The 27,218-nt window shown below is 41.2% G+C and overlaps 1 protein-coding gene across 5 annotated transcripts in view; it reads right to left on the minus strand.

The window, feature by feature from the left end:
- The window catches only part of UTRN (utrophin), a 503,173-nt gene that overhangs the window by 393,920 nt on the left and 82,035 nt on the right, over positions 1 to 27,218 (minus strand). For all 5 annotated transcript variants that reach the window (XM_077350828.1, XM_077350839.1, XM_077350815.1 and 2 more), the window contains 7 exons: positions 16,010 to 16,102; positions 12,654 to 12,731; positions 11,197 to 11,289; positions 9,137 to 9,309; positions 6,882 to 6,997; positions 6,125 to 6,279; positions 306 to 506 (listed from right to left, as the gene is read on the minus strand). In XM_077350828.1, coding sequence (XP_077206943.1) covers positions 306 to 506; positions 6,125 to 6,279; positions 6,882 to 6,997; positions 9,137 to 9,309; positions 11,197 to 11,289; positions 12,654 to 12,731; positions 16,010 to 16,102 — 909 coding nt within the window. The remainder of the gene's footprint in view (positions 1 to 305; positions 507 to 6,124; positions 6,280 to 6,881; positions 6,998 to 9,136; positions 9,310 to 11,196; positions 11,290 to 12,653; positions 12,732 to 16,009; positions 16,103 to 27,218) is intronic.

The raw sequence follows: 27,218 nt of genomic DNA on the forward strand, positions 1-27,218 counted from the left end.
CTAAGTAGATTTTTCAGCAAACTGGGGGGACTGAAAAATCTGAAATGTTCAAAGAAAGACACAGGAGGGAGGGTTAATTTCTTCAAAAGAAAAACAGTGTCCTCTGCTATCTTTTATTTCAGTTTCATGGTTTGTCAGCAATTGCCATTTCCCTATCTTTGCATTCTCAGGAAGGCTGCAAGAACAGGAATTTTTGTGATGTCCCTAGAAACCTACTATAAACGGCTTGTGAGCTTTCTAAAGCTATCAAACATACATGTACAAAACTTGCTTAACATCTTGCACTGTTCCTCCTCAAAACCTACTTCATGCATAGCAAACTGCTCCTTGACTTCCTCAACATCATCAGATATGTCTTCTTGCTCTTGGAATGTATCTTCAGCAGAGAGCAACCAAGTAAGAACATCTTCAAGAGCTACTTGATAGCTATCCAAATCCATGTCCACTTCTGTCACGGTACTGGGTGTTTCTGCTCCTGAGTCTCCATGGTCATCAGATACTACACTCTAAAATGGAGAAAAAACAAAATGGCAATAATTCCTATACCTCACTTATTGATTTGAAGTTGTATGCTGCCTTTCTATCTGGTATGACACTCAAGGCATCTATCATTAATCAATTAAATATACATTTAAAACCAACTTTTAAAAACAGTACACACACACAAGCAACTGAAAACAAACAAGAAGGAAGGTTAGTTTGCTAGACAAAAGCCTTCACGTGTACTGGCAAAAGAACATGATTGAGAAACATAGACCAATCCACTTCGAAATGGAATCCCATTCAGTTTGGTCCAACACCTGAGAAGGGTTTTTCACTGGTTGCCACTTGCCTAGCCTCAGACGGCCCTGGCACCACAGCAGAGCCCCTGAACATTTATTTTATTTATTTATTTATTTATTTATTATATTTATATACTGCCCTCCCCAGGGGCTCAGGGCGGATTACATAATAACACAAGAACAATACATGGAACAGTCTTATAAAACATTTGGGTAACCATGCAATAATAACTGATAATTGTAAACATATAACATTATAATTGTATAACCAAAAAACAATACAACGTTGCAACATACAAACAGGTCCAGAGTGTATAGGTGGTGTTCTGAGGGGGGGCGGGGAGCAGGGGCCCTTTGGTCGCTGCCGGCAGTTATATATATATGGTCTCAACCGAATGCCTGGTGGAAGAGCTCCTCCTTGCAGGCCCTGCGGAACTGTTTAAGCTCCGTCAGGACCCTGATCTTCTCCGGGAGCTCGTTCCACCAGGTGGGGACCAGAACAGAGAATGCTCTGGCCCTGGTTGAGACCAGGCGGACTTCTTTAGGGCCAGGGACCTTTAGCTGGTTGGTAGCAGTGGAGCGCAGGGCTCTTTTGGGGGCGTAGGCAGGGAGGCGATCCCTCAGGTACACTGGGCCCTGACCGCGTATGGCCTTGAAGGTAATTACCAGAACCTTTAGTCTGATCTGGAATTCAACTGGCAACCACTGCAGTTGATGGAGAATGGGCCGGATGTGGGACCTCCACGGTGTTGCAGTGAGGATCCTGGCCGCTGCATTTTGAACCAGCTGTAGCTTCCGGATCAAGACTAAGGGCAGGCCTGCGTAGAGCGAGTTACAAAAGTCCAGTCTAGAGGTGACCGTCGCATGGATCACTGTGGCTAGGTGTTCCGGGGCCAGGTAGGGCGCTAGTAGTTTGGTTTGGTGAAAGTGGTAGAATGCCAGCCATGCTACCTTTGTGATCTGGGCTTCCATTGTGAGGGAAGTGTCCAGAATCACGCCTAGGTTCCTGGTGGAGTGAGCCATAGAGAGCTGCACACCATCCAGGGCAGGCAGGCGCGCTTCCTCACATGGGCCCTTCCTACCCAGCCACAGGACCTCCGTCTTTGAAGGATTGAGCTTCAGACGACTCTGCTTGAGCCACCTCGTCACTGCTTCTAGGCAGCTGGCTAATGCTTCTGGGGAGAGTCAGGGTGGCCATTCATCAGGAGGAGGAACTGGGTGTCATCTGCATATTGATGGCAACCCAGTCCAAACTTCCGTACCAGCTGCGCGAGAGGGCGCATGAAGATGTTGAATAGGATAGGAGAGAGGACCACTCCCTGTGGGACTCCACAAGTAAGTTGTCGGCGGTCTGATGTTCTTTCTCCTATTGCTACCCTCTGTCCACGATCCCAGAGGAAGGAGATCAGACACTGAAGGGCTGTTCCTCGTATTCCGGCATCGATGAGGTGGTGAGCTAGTAGCTCATGATCGACTGTGTCGAACGCTGCTGAGAGGTCTAGTAATAGCAGCAGTGCCGACCCGCCTCGGTCCAACTGGCGACGGAGGTCGTCCATCAAGGCAACTAGCACTGTCTCTACCCCATGGCCAGGCCGGAAACCTGACTGGGATGGGTCTAGGACCAAAGCTTCTTCCAGGTATTCCGTCAGTTGGTTTGTGACTGCCCTTTCAATCATCTTCCCTAGAAACGCTAAATGCGAGACGGGTCTGTAATTGTTAGGCTCTCGTGGATCTAGAGATGTTTTTTTCAGCAGTGGGCGTACCACAGCCTCTTTCAATCCCTCCAGGAATTCTCCCATTGTGAGAGAATTAACAATTAACAAGCTGATTCATATAAAAGTAATTACCATAGAAAACTGCGGAGCATGCAGCACCGCAGAATCACCATGAGTGATTTTTGGAGGAATGTATATAATGAATATCAGAGAATGTAAGTGGTGTGTGTATGTTGGGGACAGAATTGGGCTTTCAAGACAAAATTCTTTCATTATTGAAGGGTGGCTATGCCCTGTTAATTAACAAGTTGATTCATATAAAAGTAACCATTTTTTAAGTTATAGAGACTCCAGGCCATACAAGCCTTTAATGTCAGCACCCTGAATTGGTTCCAGAAACACACTGGAAGCCAGTGCAGATAGGCAAGGCAGGAATGACATGATCCTATAACAGATTCAGAACAGCTCACTGTAGCATTCTGTAGCAACTGTACTTTCTCAATATTCTTCAATGGCAGGTCCACACATGCTGCACTGCAGAAATTTAATCTGTTATTTATTTCATCGATTTCAATATGGCCCCTCTTGGTTTCCCATCTCAGCATGTACCACAGTAACAAGACCTTTCTTAGTCAGGAAAGGCTGGGGCTGATGGAAAACACCCTTGGCTACCATAGCCATCTGTCTTCCCAGCTGGAAGACCAACTCAGCAGTACTCCACACTGTGAACCTGCTCTTTTAGGAAGAGTGCAGCACCATCCAATACAAGGGACTCCTTAGATCCATGGTCAGGCCTTCTCTCCAAAAGTAGCACCTCTACTTTGCCAGGATTAAGTTTACTGGCCCTCCCAGCCCAAACTGCCTCCAGACATCAGTTCTAAGATTCCAGAACCTCACTGGGATCCAGTGGAAGCATGAGATAGGCTGAGTGCCATCCACATATTGGCGACAACTCATTCCAAATCTTCAGATGACATCTCCCAGCAATTTCATATAGTTCTTTAATACCAGAGGAGACACGAGCAAAATTAGCGTATTTTGCTATATGCAAGTATATGTATCATAAAATCATGTGGAATGTAACTTGCATCAAAACAGATGTGTATAAACCACAAACATTTGGCCTACTTACAAATGCTAGCCACATATGAAAGTCTTGTATGAAGCATTACTGTTATCAGACGAAAACTAGGCCTCTCAGAGATATTCTGGATATTCAAGTCATGGGAGAAACAGGAAGCATGAGCATCACATCACATCACACATTATAATACCAAAAACAAAGACCTGTATCTGAACTTTCACACATCTCTTGTATATTTCAGCACAGAGTACACACAAGAGGACCCTCCCATTCAGTTTTGATTATATGCATTATATTTTTAAAGGAGGCTATATCTGATTGGGCAATCCTGGATCCAGAATGCAGGAGTGTGTGGGCTGGGTGTGAGCAAATAGCTTTTACAAGCCTACCTCCCCCCCCCCACATATACACACACCCCTTTAAACACACACAAAAATGTAAAAGCCAGGATTGGAGGAGGGAGCCAGTCCTAGAAATTAGTCCAGGTAAAGTACATACCTATTTCATTCTCTAAAACACAGAGTAATACATAAGCATTAGTTCAGGGTCTAAACAGGGATTTTGTCTTGTCTTATCCCATTGGAAAATTATTACAGGGCACAGCCACCCTTCAATAATGAAAGAATTTTGTCTTGAAAGCCCAATTCTGTCCCCAACATACACACACCACTTACATTCTCTGATATTCATTATATACATTCCTCCAAAAATCACTCATGGTGATTCTGCGGTGCTGCATGCTCCGCAGTTTTCTATGTCCCCATGGGACACAGTGCTGGATCTGCTAAAGCACTGAGATGTGTCCCCCCAGGAAGCAATACAGCGGCCAAATGCTTCGGCCGCACAGGGGATGTATTTTACAGGAATGTGGGATTGCATTTCACGCAATTGCGTTCCACGTAATTGCATTCCATGCAATCCCACCTTCCTGCAAAATAAAAACAAATTCCCCAGTCCATTCTGCAGTTTGGTGAAGCACCATGAAGTTAACCTGGCCATTTCTTGCCCCCTCTGGGCACTGTAGGAAAAGGAGGAAGCGTGTCCCACAGGCCTGCAGTGGAACAGGCCCTGTTGACCCTTGCAGCGGGCTAAGGGAACATGGAAGATTCCACATTCCCTTAGCCCAGGGCAACTGAGAGCCTGATCTGCAGCAAGCCCAGGAGGGAGCCTGCCTGAGGATTAGCTCTGCTTCCATATGACCTCCCTCACGGCCTTTTCCGCCTGTGCAGAACCAGCCTCCAAGACCCAAAGGGCTTTCAGCTTTCATTCACAAATGATGGAATCTCTTGGAACACACATTCACAGACTCTGGATGCCCCATCCTTCACAATACCCATACATTTGGTTAGCTCATTTTCTTAATTCATTAGCACTATATGGATATAATATTTTTGTACCCTGTTAGAAATTGTCTGGCTAGCTTTGACAGCTGTTAATGATCTTACAGTCACAAGTCAATTAACAATGCCTGTCATGTCAGACATGTCTACACTTAAAAATTAAAATGGTTTCCATTCAAAATAAGCTTCCAGTATTATGAAACTGATTAACGAGATATTTGACATATGAATGAAACTAGCTATTCTGTCAAAAACATTTTAATAAAGGGAATGTTGCATAGCTACTTTTAGTTGTGTTTATAAAAACAAACTCAAAAAAATTCCACTTACAGAAAAACAAACATTAGCCTGTGATGCCTTTACTTTACAACACTATAGAAATGTGTTCTATAAGGTGTTGCAAAAACAATTAAAACGAACATTTTCTGGAGAAACGTGATGCCATACAATAATTTTAGCAACAGAACAAAACACATTTTTAAAAAATCTCAGGAAAAATCTTTTCCTAAGTTCTACTTGGTAAAGAGACTTCAGCTGTAAAAATATCCTGCCCTTTCTAAGTATCGACTAATGTAACAGGTCCAGCTTCCGGATGCCTGCATGTAGTATGCTACACCAAACCTGATATGTGTACAAGCTCAGGTCTCTGACAAGTACTTGGCAAAGTGTCCCTTCAGACATTTGAAATATTACTTTGTGTACAGACTCTCAGCCAGAGGTGAGATGTTTGCTAGTGACATTAAAACCTTAGTTTATAGTTTGTCCGACCACAAAAAAAATTTATGTTTTATGTAAATCGCCCTGAACCTCAGGGGAGGGCGGTATATAAATATAAATAAATAATAAATATTATGAGCAAACACAGTTACAGCAATAAAAGTGGAGGATATATACAACCTCACACTCAAGGGGAACCACTCCTCAAGACAGGAACAATAAGTAATTAGACTGAAAGTCTTCTACAATATGGAAGTCTTGGATTTCAATTCTAAATAATATGCCAATATACCTTACTGACTAACATGAAACTAGAAACGGAAAGCATTAGCATTTATACAGTTAGACTCCTTTAACCATAGAGATAGCTAATACAGACTTTGCCAAGATACAATGAATTTAGTTTTACTCAGAGAAATCTTTGAATGCCACCTAATATTTCATAAGCGAACCAGCCAGAAATGAATAGGCATTAGCACACAGCACCTGCAGGTCCCCTTCTTCACATTCTTTTTTGTATTTCCTTGGAAGAGTCTCAACTTCCCTAATATCTTCCATGGTAACTTGCTGAGGAAGAACCTCAAACAAGGATGTCAGGTACATAATAATGGATTTTTTGTCAGGAAGTTGTACAGCAACATCTGAAAAATAAATGTTTATTGGATGTTCTTATAATTAATCACAGCGAAATCATTCCCAGAGCACAGAACTACTTTTACTAGTTCAGCTAAATTTATGCTACAAAAACTGTGCATCATCATCTCTATAAATGTTCTAATGGGCTGCTGTGTTGTCATCCCCACCAGTAACTTACAGCTATCTGTGTAGATCTAGCTTATATTTTTCTACCAATTAGTGGGCATAAACACCCCTCCCATCAGAACACTATTTCAAAATATTGTTTTATCATTTTAGAGGCTATTTGCAGGTATTAGGAAGACTTTTAACTACTTGCATCATCTTATCACAGACTAATTAGTACCATTATGAAGATTATGGAAATTCTATCACCTAGTCACAAAATCACACAGATTATGAGTTCACATAATATGCTATATGTTTTTTCAAAGATCTTAAATTATCTGGATATATACGGTAATATAATACTGGAATCTAGTTACACAGAAAAGCAAACAATGAGTACCATGTATAAATGCTGGTATCATATATACACAACTAGGTAGCTACATTAAAAAAGCAAATATGTAATATGAATACTCCACTGCATAGTGTTATACCGTACCTTCAGGATCTAATAATTTTTCTATCCCCAGGTGATTTTTAGCCATGTTGAAGGCATGTTCTAGTCTTTCAACAGGGGGTATTTTAGTTATTTTATCCCAGCTAAATAGCTCAGGCCTGAAGACAAAGAAAATGGAAATAAAATAATAAGCAAGTCCATAAATCTAGTAATTACAAACCCAACAAAAATTATTTATATAATACTCATAGTGATTTACACACATTATAAGGTCATAAAACCAGCCCTGCTGGAACATGTGCCAGTAAATTTAGTCCAGCATCCTGTTTCCCATAATGGCTAACAAGTTGTCCTGAAGCAAAGAGACACAGAGGCCAGAGCTATCCCTTGATATTATCTTTTATTACTGGATTCAGAGGTTTACTGCCTATGAATACATTTTCCTTAAGTCTCTATGGCTAGTAGACACTGATGGACCCATCCTCCATGGGGATGCTTTATGCTTATCTGTCTTGCAGGCCCTGCTGAACTGTTTTAAAAGGCTCTGGCTCTGCTTGAAGCCAGTGTGATTTCTCTGGGCCCAGAAATCTTGAGCAAATTTGGTATGCTCAATCATAGACTTCTCTGAGGGGCATAGGAGGGAAGGCTGTTCCACAGGTACAAAGGTCCCAAATCATTTAGGACTTTAAGAACCATCACTTTGAAACAAATTCAGTCCTCAATCTGGAGTCAGTGCAACTGGGAGATCACTGGTTCAATACGTTCTCTCCATCTGCTTCCTGTTAAGAACACTGGCAGGCATATTCTGGACCAGCTGAACCTTCTAGATCAGATACAAGGGTAGCCCTGTATAGAGTGAGTTGCAGTAATCTAATCTGGAGGGGACCATTGAGTTGGATCACAGCAGCCAATTCAAACATCAACAGATAAGGCACCTAATATTTTTCTTCGCCAAATATTTTCATCATGAAGTCCCAAAAAGCAGAGCAGATCATCTACTTATTTACCTATTCCTATGGCAACTTTAAACATATCAGATTAAGAATTAAGAGATTTATCAAAGGTGGAAAGATAGGATGACAAGTTAGTCTAATAATCATTGAACAAAATACCATTCTCAAGAGTGGCATACAACGAGTTAGAATGTATACACTACAGTCAGAGAAATTTGCAACAACTGAACATTTTACCAAGGGTTTTTCCTCTGGACTGAAACCAGGCAGAGAGGGGGAGGTCTGTCAATTGCCAGTACCTTAGCTAGGCAGTACCTTAGCTAATGCTAATAGATCCACAGCTAAAGACAATGGGATGTTCAAGCCCTCCTCCTCTCCTGCAAGCAGGAAATAAGAGATTGGGAGGTTTTAAATGCTAATTGAAATTTGACTTTTTCAAATAGTAAAAAGTGGGGTAGGGTGGAATATGGTCAGCATGTCGAAGCAGGCCCATTCTGCCACACAAGAGCAGAAAAATATAATGTCTGCCAATTTCCCCCTTCTGATTGCAACACCCACATTTTATACCATATTGTTCCTTAATCTCTCCTGGACTATCAAAGGAATTTTTCTGGGTAGAGGAAGTAGAAAAGAAAAGAGAAGGCAGCAAGTATACCATCCACAATTTGCTGCGCTAAATATCCAATCCCACAAATTTTACTTAGGCATACTAGTTGTGACCAAATGTCAAAGAAAACCTTAGGACTTGAGTTATTTGTTCCACTGATTTTAATGACAGCCAGTCATGATAATATTGAGCTGGAATGGGGCATACATGTCCTCAATACATGTCCACAAAAAACAATATTAGTTTTATCATCAGAAGTTGCATTACCTCAGTTAGCACAATACTACAGTATTGAACTTGAAATAAAGCAAGAAAAATTATTTACCTTTGATTTTCATTTGTATTTATGAATTCATGGGATATTAGTATTCCTCTCAGGCTTAATTAAGATTATAGAATTTATCTTACTTTTTCCTGTGCATTTCTTAAAAACAAAAGCCATTATTGCCACTGACTGTTCCTTACTCAACAATTTCTAAACAAGAAATAGCTAATTCTCTCACTCTTAATACATGTCAAGTGGGCTTTAGAACAATTTCAAATATTTTTATTTACTGTAAAATGGGGGAAGGAACAAAAGGCTGTATGTTCAAAGAAAACTTTCCATTGTCATTTATTATAGTTCTATTTAAAGAAAGCCAGAGACTTCACACTAAGGAATGCTCATCCCTCTGATATGGAGACTCTGAAAACATTTATTTCACTAACAAAGCAGTATTTTATAACTATCCACTTACCTGTGTCTGTGGATCACAGCACTGAAGGCGAGTCCATCTGACCAGCTGGTGGTAAAGTTCAAAACATTGACCTGGCTATAAGGCCTAGTAGACTGTCTCACCCAGCTCAATAGGATTTTTTCACTGTTTGTTTGCTGTAAGTCTGACATTATATCTTTCATAACATCTTTGACCTAAAAGGAATGTACATAAAAGGCCTTTGAATGTATATATAAAACACTGGTGTAAAATATAAACATCTATATTCTATCTTAAAATAGAGTCAACCGAGTCTATAAACTCCAGCAACTGACTCCTCATGCCTTTTTTCATCCCTCTTCTTCCCACTGTGTTTGAACCCACCTGGTAAGTGCCCATCTGCAATGTACCCCTTTGCTTTTAACTTACTCGTTTGGCATTATGTTGCTTTCTTTCCTCCCAATATTCCTCATGGCCACACTTGGCTACCCAGCTTGTTCTTTCCACTACTCTAGAACGCTATGACATGCTCATTCAATCTTTCCCACTCCACTCAATCATCCCACTTTTACCTCCTTTATAGCAACTGCTTTCACTCTTCTTTTCTTCTCCTTGGGGATACCATAAACACACTCACAGGGGGGGCGCTGCTTGTGCTAGCAATAGGTGGGTTACTTGCCTAAGTAACCATTTCCACTAGAGATTGCTGTTTTGCTTCACTTCCTCCTGGATTTGAGTAATTTTAACTTCATGATCCCCAAATGGGTGCGATTTCTGGCCTAAATTACGGGCAGTATCGAACAGGGGGCTGTATTGTGCTCGGAAGCTTTAAAGACACTTTAAATTGCAGAAGGGTGCTTTGTTTTACTCTTAAGCACTTCTAAATTGCTCATGGAGGAACTTCAGCTGAAGAAGCCTCGCTTATTCGCTGCTTTGACTGGTTTAAGGGGGGAGGGGAATGGCGATTGCATCTCCGGAAGCTCGGGGGCGAGAGCTAGGGAGGGACATTCTTTCTACCGCTATTTTGAGAATGCACATGTCTTTCGCTGATGTGCTGCGGCTTGTGCTCAGAAGTGTAGTGGTTTTTTCGGGGGGGAATCCACTTTTTTTGGATTTCCCCCTAAGCGCTATAAAATTCCAATTGTTGCTGGAGTATGGCGGGAGTTTGGCGTTTGTTTACGACGTCAAGCAGAACATTAAATTAATAGCGTTTACAAAAGGTAAGACCAGCTACATTTAAGTTGTGCGGGATGGCCCTAAAAGTATGCCATAAGTGATCAATTGTATAGCTTGTTCAGGAGCTCCTTTATTTGTGTGTGGGGAAGGGCAATCTACATTTTATTGTTTACTACAGCTGATTGAGCATGGCTAGACTTCTCTACATCACACGCCAGGATTAGGATGTCACCTTCATTCAAGTCAGCATAAACTTGATTTGTACTGCAAAAATGCAGCAGTTCCTAGGAACCATTCATCCCACACTTCAAATAAAATATGCAATACCAAGAAATCAAACTTGATTGAGTTCACCTGAAAACATGACTAGAAAATGAAACATGGGATTCAAGATCAGAAGTATTTCTGATCCATTTTGTTTATGAATTCACAGTAAAGGTGGGATTAAAAAGGGGGGACTTCTTTGGTTATATTCAAGCACTACTGTGCACACTGGAGCTTTCTTTTTTACAGCTACAAGATAAGCAGTTCCTAGACTTTCAGGATTTGTTGAAAACAGCGCCAAATTCACATATGGCCTTTAGGTTACAGCTAGAAATATTCTTTCTTTATTTGTTTGTTTGTTTATTTATTTATTTTTCAATTTATTTCCCGCCATTCCCTAAGCGGCTCGTGGCAGGTCACAATGTCTTAAAACCCCATTAAAACTCCCATTAAAAGACTTAAAATCCATCACAACATGGCGGAAACAGAAAATCTCCTTCCTACCCCCATTACTAAGGGGGGCGGAGAAGGAGGAGGTCAACGATGTTCAAAAGCCCGGGGGGAGCAGTAGATGTACCTCGCTGACTCCAGCCTCAACCATTATAATGCAAATTCATTATTCATACAAGACTAAAAGAAAACAAAGCACCAGCTTCCCTTACCTGCCAGTGCAAAATTATGCTCCACAATAAGCCAAGAGTCAGTTTGTGATTTCCATCAACAATGTCAGTTCCTCCTATGTTCACCAGCTCCACCTGAAAACATAAAAAGATCTGCTTAATTCTTAATCCACATCTTTCCTTTTCCTTTATAAAATATTATTTTTAATTTAATTTAATTTCAATTTTCAAGCAACTTTCCTGAAAACTGCCACAGGGAAACTGTGTGCCTCTTTAAAAACAAAAGAAAGGTATACACATCTCTCTCTGCTAACCACATCGCCCCATAAATCATTTTTTGCTCTACAAAGATACAAAAGGCATACTCTTACTTTACTTCCTGCTTCAGAGAGATGAGAAAGCCATTTATTGCTGGTGTCCACAAACAAAGACCAAACAAAGACCATCTCCTCTCCCGTTTCCATTTTAATAAATATTGTACACTAGTAGAGATCTGTCGAGAGCAGTGCAGCCAGCCCAGGGCACACTCGGAGAGCCATTCCACCAGGAAGCATAGTTAGGGGTATGGCAGAGAGGGCTGGAGTACACGTGGATGGCCACCCACAGCACCCCAGCTTACCTCCTCCTGGATCTTCTTCCTCATGGCAAGTGCTGGTAAGCGGCATGGAACAGGAGAATGGGGGCCTCTGACTGGTTCTCAGTGGGGGAAAGCACTCACCCTATTGGAGGCATGTCCTGCAGTGAGGGCCAATCAGAGGCTAGGCATGTCATCAGAAACACCCAATGCTTTTCATGTGGTATGATATGATGATATAGCCCAACTTCCAAGACACATCTTTAGTTACACGAACAGACCTTTGGGGACCCAGCCTGCAGCCCATTTATGTTAATCATTCATGTTCAAAATTAATATTTGCCAGTTGAGAAACCCCTGAAACATTCTTCAGGCTTCAAGAAACCCCAGAAGTGGCATGCTCATGCAGAATATGATTGGGAAGCACAGTTGTGTAAATTTGTTTAACAAATTTAAAAAATATATTAGAAAACTCGAACCCATTTGGGAAGCCCTTTCAAGGCTGTCAAGAGACCCCAGGGTTTCATGAAACCCTAGTTGAGGAAGCCTGAACTATAGATTCAGAAGTCTATAAAGTATCATCCTTGGGAATTCACAAACAAGAAATACAAGTTCACTGTAATTGTAAATGAACTATCATCACAAGTACACCTGACTCTGGGAATTAAGATGTAGGCATGTTGGGTTTTATTCATTCCTCCCAGCTTCTAAGTTTTCAGAATACTATTGCACATGCTATTATTTTATTTGTTTGTTTGTTTGTTTGTTTGTTTGTTTGTTTAAGATTTTTATACCGCCCTTCCATACGGCTCTGGGTGGTTTATATATAACATCATATAACACATAACATACAGTTTAGATTTACAGTACATCATAATAATTAGTTTTCAGGGAAATAAATAAATATTCACATCTCAAACCTTACATTGTTTTGATGTAAAAGCTGAAGCACTTTGTTGACATTATTCAGGGCATGGACTCTTGTAGATCCTCGTTCTTTAATCTTTAAAAACAAAATATATACTGTTAAATAATAATTTAAGAATAAGTAAAACTGTTAAGAAATTTGGTTTTATTGCACACTGTTTAACAATCAGCAGTGAAGAAAGAAAGGAAAAAAAAACCCACTAAATTTCTGAAAATATAGTTCTAGTTTACTACATATCCAATTATTTTACCCATGCCATATAAAAGTACTTCTGCTGAAGAGGCCATTGGGATTGCTTCTTCTAAAAAAGTAATCTTTTAACAGAAATGTATGACATTTAGCTAGATAAATTCTGTCCCATTATTTTAAAACTCACTATTATAATCAAGAGCCTGCTGCTATGGACTATAGATACACCCATTGAAGTGGTTTGGCATAGTTTCTTTGTAAAGGAAAGCTCACTCACACATGCCATATCACAAATTGATTTGGCTAGTGTCCTCAATTTTGAAAGAGTACTGCCAAACTGCCATGTTGTTTGATTGAAACAAATCCAAATTTCTCTAAGGCATATGGAACTAAGTGGATGATGCCTTGGATCCTAACCAAGAAACTTCCTGTTAATATAAGATGCCATTTTTTCAGCTTATTTATATGAATTTTTAAAGCATAGTTGATATGTACGTATTCAAGAAACTAAAACCACCCTACATCCAAATTAAGCTGTGCATTATGAGTACTTATAATTTATGAGAAATACATTAGTATTAATGTCTTCTAAAGACACATGTGAATCTTTCAAGACAGTGTGAGACAGTTTGACTTTTCAAAAGATTTTTTAATGGAATTGCCAGTATTCTGAGATCAAGAGACCATATTATCCTACAGTCATAGATTGAGCTTCAAACTGATACCTGTCTCACATCCAGCCCATCCTCCGGCAGTTGAGCTGGCTTCTGATTGAATTCCAGATCAGGCTTAAAGTTTTGGTTTTCACCTTTAAGTCCACACAAGGCATAGGCCCAGTATACCTGAGGGATCGCCTCTCTGCCTATACCCCTCCACTACCTCCAACCTCCTGGTGGTCCCTGGCCCCAAGGAAGCCTGCTTGACCTCAACCAGGGCCAGAGCTTTCTCCATCCTGGCCCCCACCTGGTGGAATGAACTCCCAGAGGAGATAAGAGCCCTGACGTAACTTGAACAGTTCTGCAGGGCCTGCAATAGGGAACTCCTCTCCCAGGTATTTGGTTGAGGTCAATCTCAAACACCGCTTCCCATTGGCCCCCGAGCCTCCCTCCGACGACAACCACTACAAATTCACCCAACCCCCTGGGCCTCAGTATGAGTTTAATTAAATGTTCTTCACAGTATTCCACTGTTCTATAATGTTGTTATTTTTATTACTATGTTGATGTTATCACCATGTTAATATTACAAATGGAGTTACCTGTATCATTTCAGTAAACTGCCCTGAGCCCACAGAGAGGGGGGTATAGCCTTACCACAGATTCCTCTTATATTTCTAAAAGGCCCATGTGGGCGGCGCGGCACTGTCCGGGTCAGGAGCCAACTGTCCAGGTGCTGTCTGGGACAGGAAGCCCCTGCCTGTCCAGTGCTTCTGCTGCTCCAGCAGCCCAAGCCAGATGCACCCAGCAAAGCTGGGCATGTCTGCATTGGGCCAGCTCCTAGTGGGCCCACCTCTGATCGGTGCGTGTGAGCTGCTTACCCAGCCTTGCTGCCAAACGGTTCCTGGGCGGCGAGGAAGGGAGGCCTGCGCCTCGAGCCAACCTGCTGAGATGGGGTTAAATTCCAACTTCACAACGAATGAGATAAGCGAGTTCCCCGTGGCAGGTCACTGAGAGGAGGCAGCCAAGGGAACCTCGGAGGAGGGCATGTCCGCGAGGGAGGTGGTGCTGGCTGAGCCAGTACCGCCCTGCTCTGAGGAAACTCACTAGCAAGCTGGCCATGGCGTGCCCCCGAAGAGGCTGCGACAGCACCTGGAGCTGCCTGCCGGATGAGTCTCACCGGGACGCCATGCGGCGGCAGATGGGACACATCAGCGCACATGTAGGAACAGAAGCAGCAGGAGTCCCCTCGCCAAAGCCAAGCCGTGTCTGTAAGTGAGTGCCAGCAAGTCCGGCCTCCCCACCCTGCCACTCAGCTCCTGTGCTGCTCCCTGCCCCATCCAGCTTCCCAGGTATGTCGCCTCCACACACACCCTGCCCGCTCTCCCTCCCAGAGGCCGGTAGCACCCATTGCATTTTTTCATACAATGGGCATTTGGGCTAGTAAATACAATAATTAACAAATATAAATAAATGAACTTCCTACATCAATTTTCTTTATCTTTCCACCCAATAAAAGGCCTTTTCTGGACTCCTTAGACTAGATTAGTGGTCTTGCAGGAGCTGACTCAGTCTCTCCCCACCCAAAGCAGGGATGCATATCTTTGGAACAACAAGATCTCCAGGAAAGGTCCTACTAATCTCACAACCTCAAAATCTCTCCTTCTCTTCACACCTGCAAAACTCACTATCAATCACTAAAAGCATGGTCCAGTTTAGCAATTTAATCTCCAGGGGTCATCAAGACGTATTAACATTTCTGTTTCTACCTCTGTAGAGCAATCACAGTTATTTTTGGATTCCTGAGAAATTTCCAAGGTTCCACCCTGGGCTTTGTCCTCACTCCAGACAAATCCATCACATGCCTCCCAATTTCTTTATCATACACAAGAAATCACATCAAACACACTGTATTTGGGGCTATCACATCAGGCACAGCCCAAGGATACAATTTTCCTTAAAAAGTAAAATACCTAGCACTCACCTCTGTGTGCTTTGGATATCCTGCATACACTGCCTGCTCGTGTGTATGCCTACCCCATTGCTTTTCCATAATACTGGTTGTTTTTGTTGATTCCATGGAGTTCTTCTCCATGTCAGGACAGTAACTATAGCTTTCCCCACTTCCTGATATCTATTCTCATTCAACCCTGCTTTTCGTTAGCCATTATATTTTGTGTGTATGTTCCAAGAATTTCAATGAGTATGTTTACAATTTGCCATTAAATTCTTCTTTATTAAAAAAAAAACTTTTCAGTTACCTCAGACTGGTTTATTTAGCATTTCTGAAGAGAACATCCCCGCAAACAGTGGTGGAGATTCCATTGTTACCCCTCTCACATGGCTGAATTCCCCCAAATCAAGTTCTTAAATATCTAATTTGGGTAATACATCAGCACCTTGAACTCTAGCCAGTGTAGATGAGGAGTGATATGGTTACTGTAAGCCACTTTGAATGTAAATGTTTGACAGATTGTCATGATTGACAGAAATTAATGTTTTACTTACCAGTGGACTACCAGTGAGACCTTCCAAGAGATCCAAGAGCTTCCTCCCATCTCGAAGATCAGTGAACATGTCCTTTATTGGTGTCTTTCCACACTGTTAAGCAATATTAAACCATTCAGTTTCAGTTTAAAACTTTGAAAACTTAAGAAAACCAGCATGGAATAGCGATTAGACTACTAGTTAAGAATTTTTTTCTTTTTTCTTTATAATTTATTTTTATTTCATTTATAGTCCACCTTTCTCCCCAAAGGGGAACTAAAGTGGTTTATTTAATTCTCCTCTCCTCCATTTTATCCACACAACAAATCTCAGGTTAAACTGAGAATGTGTGAGTGGACCAAAGTCACCCAGCAAGCTTCCATAAGTCCCCCATATCTTAGTCTGACACACTGGATCCAAGACAAACAGGCTCAAACGTCCACTCTGCTGTGGAAGCTCACTGGAAACTCTATAATCTTTAGTTGGTTTCCTTCACATAGCCACCATCAGGGTTTGCAACCTACCCCCCACTTCTTTGCTTATGAGACTGCCTCCATGAAATCCTCTTGAAAACTGCCCTGATAGTGAAGTAGTAGTAGTAATAGTAGTATTTATTTATTTATTTGGATTTTTATACCGCCCATTTCTTACAACTCTGGGCAGTTAAGTAATTAACTTAAGTAGTAAGTTAATTACAGAATTTCACCATAGCAATATAAATAAAAAACATAATATATCTGTTCACGCCAAAGTGCCCCGTGGTAGGATACAACAAATATCTGGTATAACCTACAACATAATACAGAAGGAAAAATAAATTGGTTAAAAATGCTTAATGGTTTAACAATAGAAATGTAAGAAAATGAGTTAAAGCTAAGATCTAAATAGATCTGGAAAATGTCTTTAAAATTAATCCTGCCCCATTTAACAGCTCTTAGGATAGATAAAAATACATTCTTAGATCATAAAGTGCACCCAGCTAGTTCCACGAATGCTAAGAGCTAGAAGTCAGAAACTGGCTCTGATTCAGTCATTCCTGGTGATTCATCTAACAGTAGTTTGAAGAAGAGTTGGTTCTTATATGCCACATTTCTCTACCCGAAGGAGGCTCAAAGCGGCTTACAGTCGCCTTCCCTTTCCTCTCCCCACAACAGACACATTGTGAGGTAGATAAGGCTGAGAGAGCCCTGATATCACTGCTCGGTCAAAACAGTTTTATCAGTGCTGTGGAGAGCGCAAGGTCACCCAGCTGGCTGTATGTGGGGGAGTGCAGAATCGACCCCAGAATGCCAGATTAGAAGTCCGCATTCCTAACTACTACACCAAACTGGTAGTTAATTATGGCTATGTTGTTTGCAGCTATTGGCTGCAATAGTGTCACCAAAGGATAAAGTTGGCATGGCCTTATTACAGAAGGGGCAACTCAGAAGGACAAGCTCTAAATTTTCTACTTGTCCTGAGTTAAAAGGACATAGTCTGTCATGAAAGTGTATCTGTTTATACTTTCCAGCCCCACGGAGGGCAATACTATATACCTTGCCAAAGTAAAAGCTCTTCTATGGTTATTACTTTCCAGGGTGAAGAGATATGACGCAGGGGAAAGAATATGTCTTTTGCTTGGTGATGATCTAAAAGTTGGAGAAGTGGCAAGGCCTGAATTTCGACCATGCAGGTTTCCAATAATGAAATCAAAAGGATTTGAATGGATTAGCCCTTCTTACATCTGTTGTCTTTTCTCTTGACTACTGATTTGAAAAAAAATTACCAGCATGGATGAAGGGAATGAAAAAGAGCAAAAGACAAGTGGTATAAACTAGAGGTTTAGCAAGAAATGGATTTCTGGTTCATCTTGTACAGCATGACTTGTTCATTTCTGTATCATGGAAACAAAATATGGGAAGCTAATGTGGGAAACCATTCACAATACAGAAAGGTCAGCATTTAAGGCAAAACAACAGTTTCACTCAATGAAATGCATCATATTTTTCAAGACCAGCATCTAAATTTAGAATGCCCTTTTTCAAAACATATTTTCTTGATGCAAAAGAATGCACTTTTTCTTTTTCAATTATCCAATGAAGCACTTATTCATTGGTAGATCTTTGTTTTGTTGAATTGGCCATGCTCTTTTTAAAAACACTGTTTAAGGAGTTTTTTTAGCAAGTAAACAGAAAATCGCAATAGGAAAATTTCAACAAGTAAAACAGATCTCTTATAAAAATGGAAGTAAAAGGAAAAATTATATTTATTACGGAACTTACCAAACCAAAAAAGAACACTAAAATACAGTGCAATATTTAAGGAATTAAGGCTCTAATAGTAAGTTTCCTTACTGGGAAATTATTTCCAGGAGAAAAGAAATAGTTGTGAATGTTAGAGATGGGATAGCCTGTCTCTTCCCTTGGGGTAATATATCCCAGCACTCACCAGATGCAGGATATTCCACCTTCTTCCTTTATGTAGCAAGGCCTGCAGTTTCTTCAAAGTGTGCTGTATATATACAGCACACAGCTGAAGCTGAGTTTAATAATTATTTACATGTAGATTTCTTCAAGTGGACTTTACAACAATAAAATCAATTACCACAGGAGAGAGGCAGAGAAGAACACTGAGACTGTACACACAGAGAGAGATGGGAGGGGCTTACATACACCCTGCCTCCTGGAATCAGACTCAAATGAGGCTCCAGAGGTTTCTCTGCACTGAAGACTGAAATGTTAGTTAGCTGAGACTGACCAGCCAATATTTCACTGTCCGCACAGAGCACATATAGGTTCTGCATTGTCCCCAGCAAAATAATTTAAATTAAAAAATTAAAAAATGCAACAGTAATCTATTAACACAAAAGATATTTTATTATTTACATATTTGAATGATAACACCTTTCCCATTCCCCAAAACATAAAGGTTTCATTCTAAATAACTTTAACATTTGTTAGTTGTAATAACTGACTACCTAAGTTTACAGACTAGCTATAAATATAAAGCAATGTTTGGAAACAAATTTCCAGACAATGTCCTGGAACCTAGAATCATAGAATCATTGAGTTGGAAGGGAACTTCATGGTCATCTAGTCCAACTCCCTGCACAATGCGGGAACTCACACCTGACTCCACAGTGACCCCAATTTCATGCCCAAGTGATCACCAAAAATCTCTGGAATCCAGCCTGACCTGGAGGAATTCACCTACCATCCCACAGTGGCAATTAGCAATCCCCTAAGTATGCAAGGAAGGGCCCACAAGAGACAAACACTGGCACATCCCTTCCTCCCCACCCATTCACAATCTGCCTAAGTTCATAAAATCAGCATTTCTATCAGATAACTAATTTGGACAAAGTGGTCGGGCCTAGCGGTTAGAGACCACTTTCCCCACCAGAGTGTTTGGCATCCCTATATTTAAGGGACCTCAAAACAGGCAAGCCACTATGCACGCCTTGTACAAAATTGTTAAGATAAAATACAAATAAAATATAGTTAGCTGATAGTTAGGAGGGTGACTATATGGTTATTTAAATCACCCTGACTTATCCCCAGAGTTAGGAACCAATGTGTTCTTCACAAAAAAGAAAAACCTGCCATAACTAGGGCCATTTTTTTGTCTAGGCATAATTCAGAGGAATCATGGTAATGACTGGGGAAGGCACTGGCAAACCACCCCGTATTGAGTCTGCCATGAAAACGCTAGAGGGCGTCACCCCAAGGGTCAGACATACCTTTACCTTTACTAATTCAGAGGAAATATGGTTTGATATTAAGGGAGGATATGATTATTTAAAAATAAACAGGCTTTTTTCACTTTCCTACGGTGGTGATTTTTATGAAAGATTCTTATATTCACATCACAAACTATGATTTGTTCTGTTCCATACAACAAGCCAGAATTCCTACCTCTTTCATAGCAGATTGTGTTTCAATGAAAGCAACAAACTATATAGTTTGCTATCAATCTGGAAATTTAATTAACCAGCCATATGTGGTGGGTGAAGGAAATGCTCAAATCAAAAGATTCTAGAGACCCACTCTTAGGAAAACCCTGTTTTATGACTATGTATGAATTATATGATTTTACGTATTATATTGGCTATTAATTATCATTACATATGTAACAATGCAACTGTTCTATAACAATGCAACAATGCAAATGGTTAATATCTGAATCTAAACCATGCAACTTTACTACTTTTGTTTCTGATTGTGTATCAAGAGGTTCACAACTATCTACATTCTGTGAACACAGCTAAGTTTCCTGTCAAAACCCTGAACTAAATAACAAGACTGAATCTGATTATTTTAACAAGATCTTGAAATGTAATTTCCCATCTTCAAAGAAATATCTAAGTGACCAGCTGGTATCTAAATTATCCTTCGTGTTTCTACTTCAAGAAGGCATCAATACAGAGATAATCTCTATGAGGCTATGACCTGACTACTTCAAAGGGATTTTTCTTAGACATTGACAAAGCCTAAATCATGACATCTATACTGGATAGACAAGAATTTTAATCTGTAGAATATACATAAGGATGATCATTTCAACTGAGAACTAACACCAACCTGTCACCTACACTGACTATATTATTACTGGGACAGAATTCTATTGCATTTGACATGGTATTTTCAGAAATATTTTCCTAAATACATGTCTTTATTTTACTCTGACCTTACCAGACTCTAAAACATTAAGAAACTTGTATGCACCAGTCCTCAGATCTTTCAGTGAATTTAAGTTGGGAAATGGCAGCTGTCAGTAAATGACAGTCCGGAGATACCTGAATATTTCTGCTTTCTGTCCCTTTCATGTGAAATGAAAGGTACCGAATTCAATGGATTATTCACATATCAGACATTAGTACCTGTCTCCTGTATTACAAGACCCAAAAAAGTAAAGTAAGCTTAAGATTCCCTATTAACAGCTTAAATACAATATTAAAAAGATACACAAATTACTTAAAATACACAATAGTCCATAAACTGATGAACAACTGACTGAATTAGTTGCTACAGGCTATTCAGCTTCAAACTAAGATCATGGCATCCGGCCCTCTCAATTCCTGGAAAATAGATGGGGAAGAAATGGAGGTAGTGACATATTTTATTTTCCTGGACTCCAAGATCACCACAGATGGGGACTGCAGCAAAGAAATTAAAAGACGCTTGCTCCTGGGGTGGAAAGCTATGGAAAATCTAGATAGCATCCTAAAAAGCAGAGACATCACCCTGCCAACTAAAGTGCGTCTAGTCAAGGCTATGGTCTTCCCAGCTGCAATGTATGGCTGTGAAAGTTGGACCATAAGGAAAACCGAGCATCAAAGAATTGAGGCATTTGAACTCTGGTGCTGGAGAAGACTCTTGTGAGTCCCTTGGACTGCATAGGCGAACAAACCGGTCAGTCCTAGAGGAGATCAGCCCTGACTGTCTTTAGAAGGCCAGATCCTGAAGATAAAACTCAAATACTTTGACCACCTCATGAGAAGGAAGGACTCCCTGGAGAAGAGCCTAATGCTGGGAACGATTGAGGCCAAAGGAGAAGGGGAAGACAGAGAATGAGATGGCTGGATGGAGTCACTGAAGCAGTCGGTGCGAGCTTTAAATGGACTCCGGGGAATGGTAGAAGACAGGGAGGCCTGGAGGATCATTGTCCATGGGGTCGCGATAGGTCGGACATCACTTCGCAACTAACAACAACAACAATTCAGCTTCAAATTCTGTGTCAATTTCACAATCAAAACAAGCCATGAAGTGAAACATTTAATCCTTAGGGTGCCACGGAAGCCCTACTGAGGTCCAATTGATCAATTCTGGAATTGCTGATCACCATCGTGGGATGGAAGGTTAATTTCCTCCAGGCCAGGTTGGATTCTGGAGAGTTTTGATGATCACTTAGGCATGAAATTGGGGTCACTGTGGATAGGCAAGTAATTGTGAGTGTCCTAGAGAGTGCCAGGGGTTGGACTAGATGACCCTGGAGATATCTTCCAACGCTATGATTCTATATGCTATTTAATAACTATGCCAAACTTTGCCATTTTGTCTCCACCTTCAACTTTAGATCTAAGGACAAATTGAGTCCTCAAGTTAAGGACACTATCAGGAATAGTTCCGCAACGTGCCAGTATATTTACGGCTGATCTAGAGTGGCATTTTCTCCCCTCCAGGGCCTCTGGAGAGGAAAGATAGGGGACTAGAAGTCCAAAATTTCTAGGCCTTGTGTGCTTTGGGACCCTAATTTAGTAGACAATGGAATTGCCAAACCCATTGTCTTTATCAGGCCAACCCACCCTGATCCAGCTGTCTCCAGAGGTCAAACCATGAGGGAGTCCAGCACTGTTTCCACCCCATGGCCAGGCCATGGCCAGGCCAAGAACTCAGCTTCTTTCATAATTATCCTATAAGATGTTTTCAAGGCTCTGTCATGAGTCTTCCTCTCAACTCTCTCTAGTCATCTAAGCTCCCTTTTCCTTTTACGTTCCTTTTACGTATACCAGAGAACCCATTTAAGGTGGGGACAAAGAGGACATTGGGGGCAATTTCATTGATGGTGATGGGTATCTGGCTATGCCAGTCACTGACCAGATCCTTCACTGTGGCCCCGAATCACCTAGCCACAGTGATCCAGACGATAGTCATCTCTAGGCTTGACTTGATCCAGAAATTGCAGCTTGTCCAGAATACAGTTGCCTGAGTCCTCACAGGAACTCCCTGGAGGGCCCATAATCAACCTATCCTTTAGCAGGTGCACTGGCTTCCAGTTGAATTCTGGACTAGTTTTAAGGTATTAAGGTATTTAAGGCCATTCACAGTCTAGACCCAGCGTACCTAAGGGACTGCCTCTCTGCCTATGTCCGCTGAAGAGCATTATGCTTGACCTGACCCCCAAGGAAGTATCCCCAGCCTCAACTAGGGCCAGGACGGTCCTGGCCCCTAACTGGTGGAATGAGCTCCCTGAGGTGATTCAGGCCCTGTTAGAACTGGTACAGTTCCACAGGGCCTGAAAGATGGAGCTTTTACACTAGGCTTTTGGTTGGGGCAAGTGATAACAACACTGACTGTCCCCAAAACAGAATAACTGCATTAAATAACTGCAATTGTGCTTCTACACCAATAAAAATAGGACTGCAATGCTGACATGGCTGAATGGAACAGTGGAAGATGTGATTTTAAAGGTTTTAATGTTTAGTGTTCATGATGTTATTAACTACATGATTGATTTTACTGTTGTGCAGCATCCTGAGCCTGCACAGAAGGGCAGCACAAAAAAAAATAGCCAGCCACTAGGGTGCAATGGATCTTGCAGGGCATTCAGAAATCCTGATCCATCTCTGTGTGTGGGCTAAAAATGCCCTCCACCCAAACAGTCCAGGAAGCCTCAAAATATGTTTCCCCTCCTTTAGTTCACCTCCATATTAAAAAGGTTTTGTTTTCTGCAGTAAAACTATACCAACTGTCTAGGCTTCACTGTTGCTGTATGAATGGAGGCTCTTTCTATACTTCTAAATGGCACAAAATCACATGGCATTACATTAACAACTACTTTAAATTACATCTCCTTTTTACAGAGTTTCATGTATGGAATGGCAGCCAAACTGATGTGCCAGAGAAGTTCTCAGTATATTCAGTGGTACAAAGTAGTAATAGTTTTATGTATATCCAGTGAAGTGCAAACCATGGGGGAAGTTGTCCGTGTTATTATGTTAAGGCTTCCTAAAAAGACTATCCAATGATGATGTTTGCAATTTTCTTGTGCACTGAATTTTTATATATATTGTAATACAAACCTGTTTTCCTTTGTCATACACAATCAAATGGTCATGCAATAACCTTATGGTTAACATTCAAATTGCCACTGGCTAAACAATAACATCCCTGATGACCACAATGGGGTAGTTACTGACCTGGAGCCAGACATCCTGGAATGTGAAGTCAAATGGGCCTTAGGAAGTCTGAGCAACAATAAAGCTAGTGGTAGTGACAGCATTCCAGTTGAACTATTCAAAATCTTAAAGGACGATGCAGTAAAAGTGCTACACTCAATATGCCAGCAAATTTGAAAACTCAACAATGGCCACAGGATTGGAAAAGGTCAGTTTACATTCCAATCCCAAAGAAGGGCAATGCCAAAGAATGTTCAAACTACCGCACCATTGCACTAATTTCTCATGCTAGCAAAGTTATGCTCAAAATCCTACAAGCTAGGCTCCAGCAATATGTGGACCGAGAACTTCCAGAAGTACAGGCAGGATTTTGAAGAGGCAGAGGAACTAGAGATGAAATTGCCAACATACGCTGGATCATGGAGAAAGCTAGGGAATACCAGAAGAACGTCTACTTCTGCTTCATTGACTATGCTAAAGCCTTTGATTGTGTGGAGCACAACAAATTGTGGCAAGTTCTTAAAGAGATGGGAATACCAGAGCATCTTATTTGTCTCTTGAGAAATTTATATGCAGGTCAAGAAGCAACAGTGAGAACTGAACATGGAATCACTAACTGGTTCAAAATTGAGAAAGGAGTTCGGCAAGGCTGTATACTGTCGCCTTGCCTATTTAACTTGTATGCAGAGCACATCATGAGAAATGCGGGATTAGAGGAGTCAAAAATTGGGATCAAGATTGCAGGGAGAAATATCAACAACCTCAGATATGCAGATGATACCACTCTAATGGCAGAAAGTGAAGAGGAACTAAAGAGCCTGTTGATGCGGGTGAAGGAGGAGAGTGCAAAAGTTGGCCTGAAACTCAACATCAAGAAAACAAAGATCATGGCATTCGGCCCTCTCAATTCATGGCAAATAGATGGGGAAGAAATGGAGATAGTGACAGATTTTATTTTCCTGGGCTCCAAGATCACTGCAGATGGGGACTGCAGCAAAGAAATTAAAGGACGCTTGCTCCTGGGGAGGAAAGCTATGGCAAATCTAGACAGCATCCTAAAAAGCAGAAACATCACCCTGCCAACAAAAGTGCGTTTAGTCAAGGCTATGGTATTCCCAGTTGCAATGTATGGCTGCGAAAGTTGGACCATAAGGAAGGCCGAGCGTCAAAGAATTGAGGCTTTTGAACTCTGGTGCTGGAGAAGACTCTTGCAAGTCCCTTGGACTGCAAGGCGAACAAACCGGTCAGTCCTAGAGGAGATCAGCCCTGACTGCTCTTTAGAAGGCCAGATCCTGAAGATGAAACTCAAATACTTTGGCCACCTCATGCGAAGGAAGGACTCCCTGGAGAAGAGCCTAATGCTGGGAGTGATCGAGGGCAAAAGAAGAAGGGGACGACAGAGAATGAGGTGGCTGGATGGAGTCACTGAAGCAGTAGGTGCAAACTTAAATGGACTCCGGGGAATGGTAGAGGACAGGAAGGCCTGGAGGATCATTGTCCATAGGGTCGCGATGGGTCGGACACGACTTCGCACATAACAACAACAAACAATAACACTTTTAAAAAGCCCTTGTGATTTCATATCCATAAATTAAAAAGGTAAAGGTATCCCCTGTGCAAGCACCGGGTCATGTCTGACCGTTGGGGTGATGCCTTCTAGCGTTTTCATGGCAGACTCAATACGGGGTGGTTTGCCAGTGCCTTCCCCAGTCATTACCGTCTACCCCCCAGCAAGCTGGGTACATCTTTCTTAACAAAAGCACCGTAAATCCACACTCTGACTCACTTGTGGATGTTTCTCTACTCTATAAGTCCTAATGATCCGAGTGTTGTCTCCTAGGTATTAAATTTTATACCATGGAAACAATATTTCACTGAAGACATTTTCTTATCTAAAATCCTGTTTCCTTAAGTCTGGCAGAACACTATGAAGAAATAACACATGATCCTCTCTATCTCACCATGACATCCACCATAAAAAGCCACTAAATCAATGTGGATTACTTCACCTAAACCAGTGTATGCATCGCAGCAAGTAGATTAGTCATCCCTTGAAACTAAGGTGCAACAACTCCAGTTTCATTATACAGTATTACTAGGGCTTTAATCATAATGCTACATGCTAACTTAACCTGACAGAGATATTCAACCATTCCCCAAGACAAGGGAAATGCTATGCAAAACCAAAAAGGGAAACCAAAACCCAACTTAACCAGAAAAGTTAGGAACCCAAAGGTTGAGCTGCAAAAATAATTTTTTAAAAATTTCAAATATTTATTACACTCATGGGAATGCACTGGTGACTGAGAGCTGGGCAAAAGCAGAGTGTGGTGGCCTCTGGGAGTCCATATATTAGAGGGTGGGCTCCAAATCAAATACCTTTATATTAGAAAGATTAGTTGGAGCAGCACCAAACAGATTTTTCTTTGCCACCCAGCAAGCCCTTTGATTTTATACATGAGTGCATTTCCCACAACAATTTGACCACTGAGGAAGACCCCTCAGGGTCAAAACATGTTTGGTCCATTCTATGTTGGTTTCTTCCATGTGTAGTTAGAAATGTGATATTTTTAAATTATGATGACTCTGTAATTCATAGATGTTTTTAAAATTTTGAACTAGTGCACTTTATCTAATAAATATTTGCAAATGTTTAAAAATTCTTTTTGCCGCTTAACCTAAGGGAAATGCTATGGCTAGGCGTATTCACTTCATTGGCACTACAGACTGCACCATCTGTAACTACTGCAAGAGAGACAGGACTTCCAGCATATTTCTTGCACATGACATGGTCTTGTGCCTAGGTGGACACATCACTTTCAAAGATGTACAAAAGCAGAAAAAATACTTTTTGTGGCTAGATATATTGTTATTTGCCAATGCTGTAGTCTCATGGAGAGAACAGATATACATACTCACATTTTTATGGTAATGCTAGGGTTAACAGAAACAGAACATGAAGTATCCTTACAAATGCAACTCACCACACCATAGCATAGAGAAAAGATGCAATATGTTTGGCTCTTCTAACAGCCTATGCATCCCACCTCTGGTAACTAGCAGCAATGAAGTTAGAGGTTCTGAAATCATATTCTGGCCAGTCCTGAAAACATTCCTGCTCTGTCTCTACAGCTCCATCATCATATCCTCTCCTTTAGACAACGTAACGAATGCCAGCTACCGATGTTCAAAATCACTACATTGCTTTTGAAACTGTATGAATGGAAGGGAAAAGCACTCACAGCAAAAGCATATCATTCATCAGGATCCAAATATGTTATGCGTGTAAAATCAAATTGTTTGCATACTCTGGGCAAAACACATTCTGATGAGGCTGACACACAGACAAGAAGG

This window comes from Paroedura picta, chromosome 1, assembly GCF_049243985.1.
Source record: "Paroedura picta isolate Pp20150507F chromosome 1, Ppicta_v3.0, whole genome shotgun sequence".
Taxonomy (NCBI): domain Eukaryota; kingdom Metazoa; phylum Chordata; class Lepidosauria; order Squamata; family Gekkonidae; genus Paroedura; species Paroedura picta.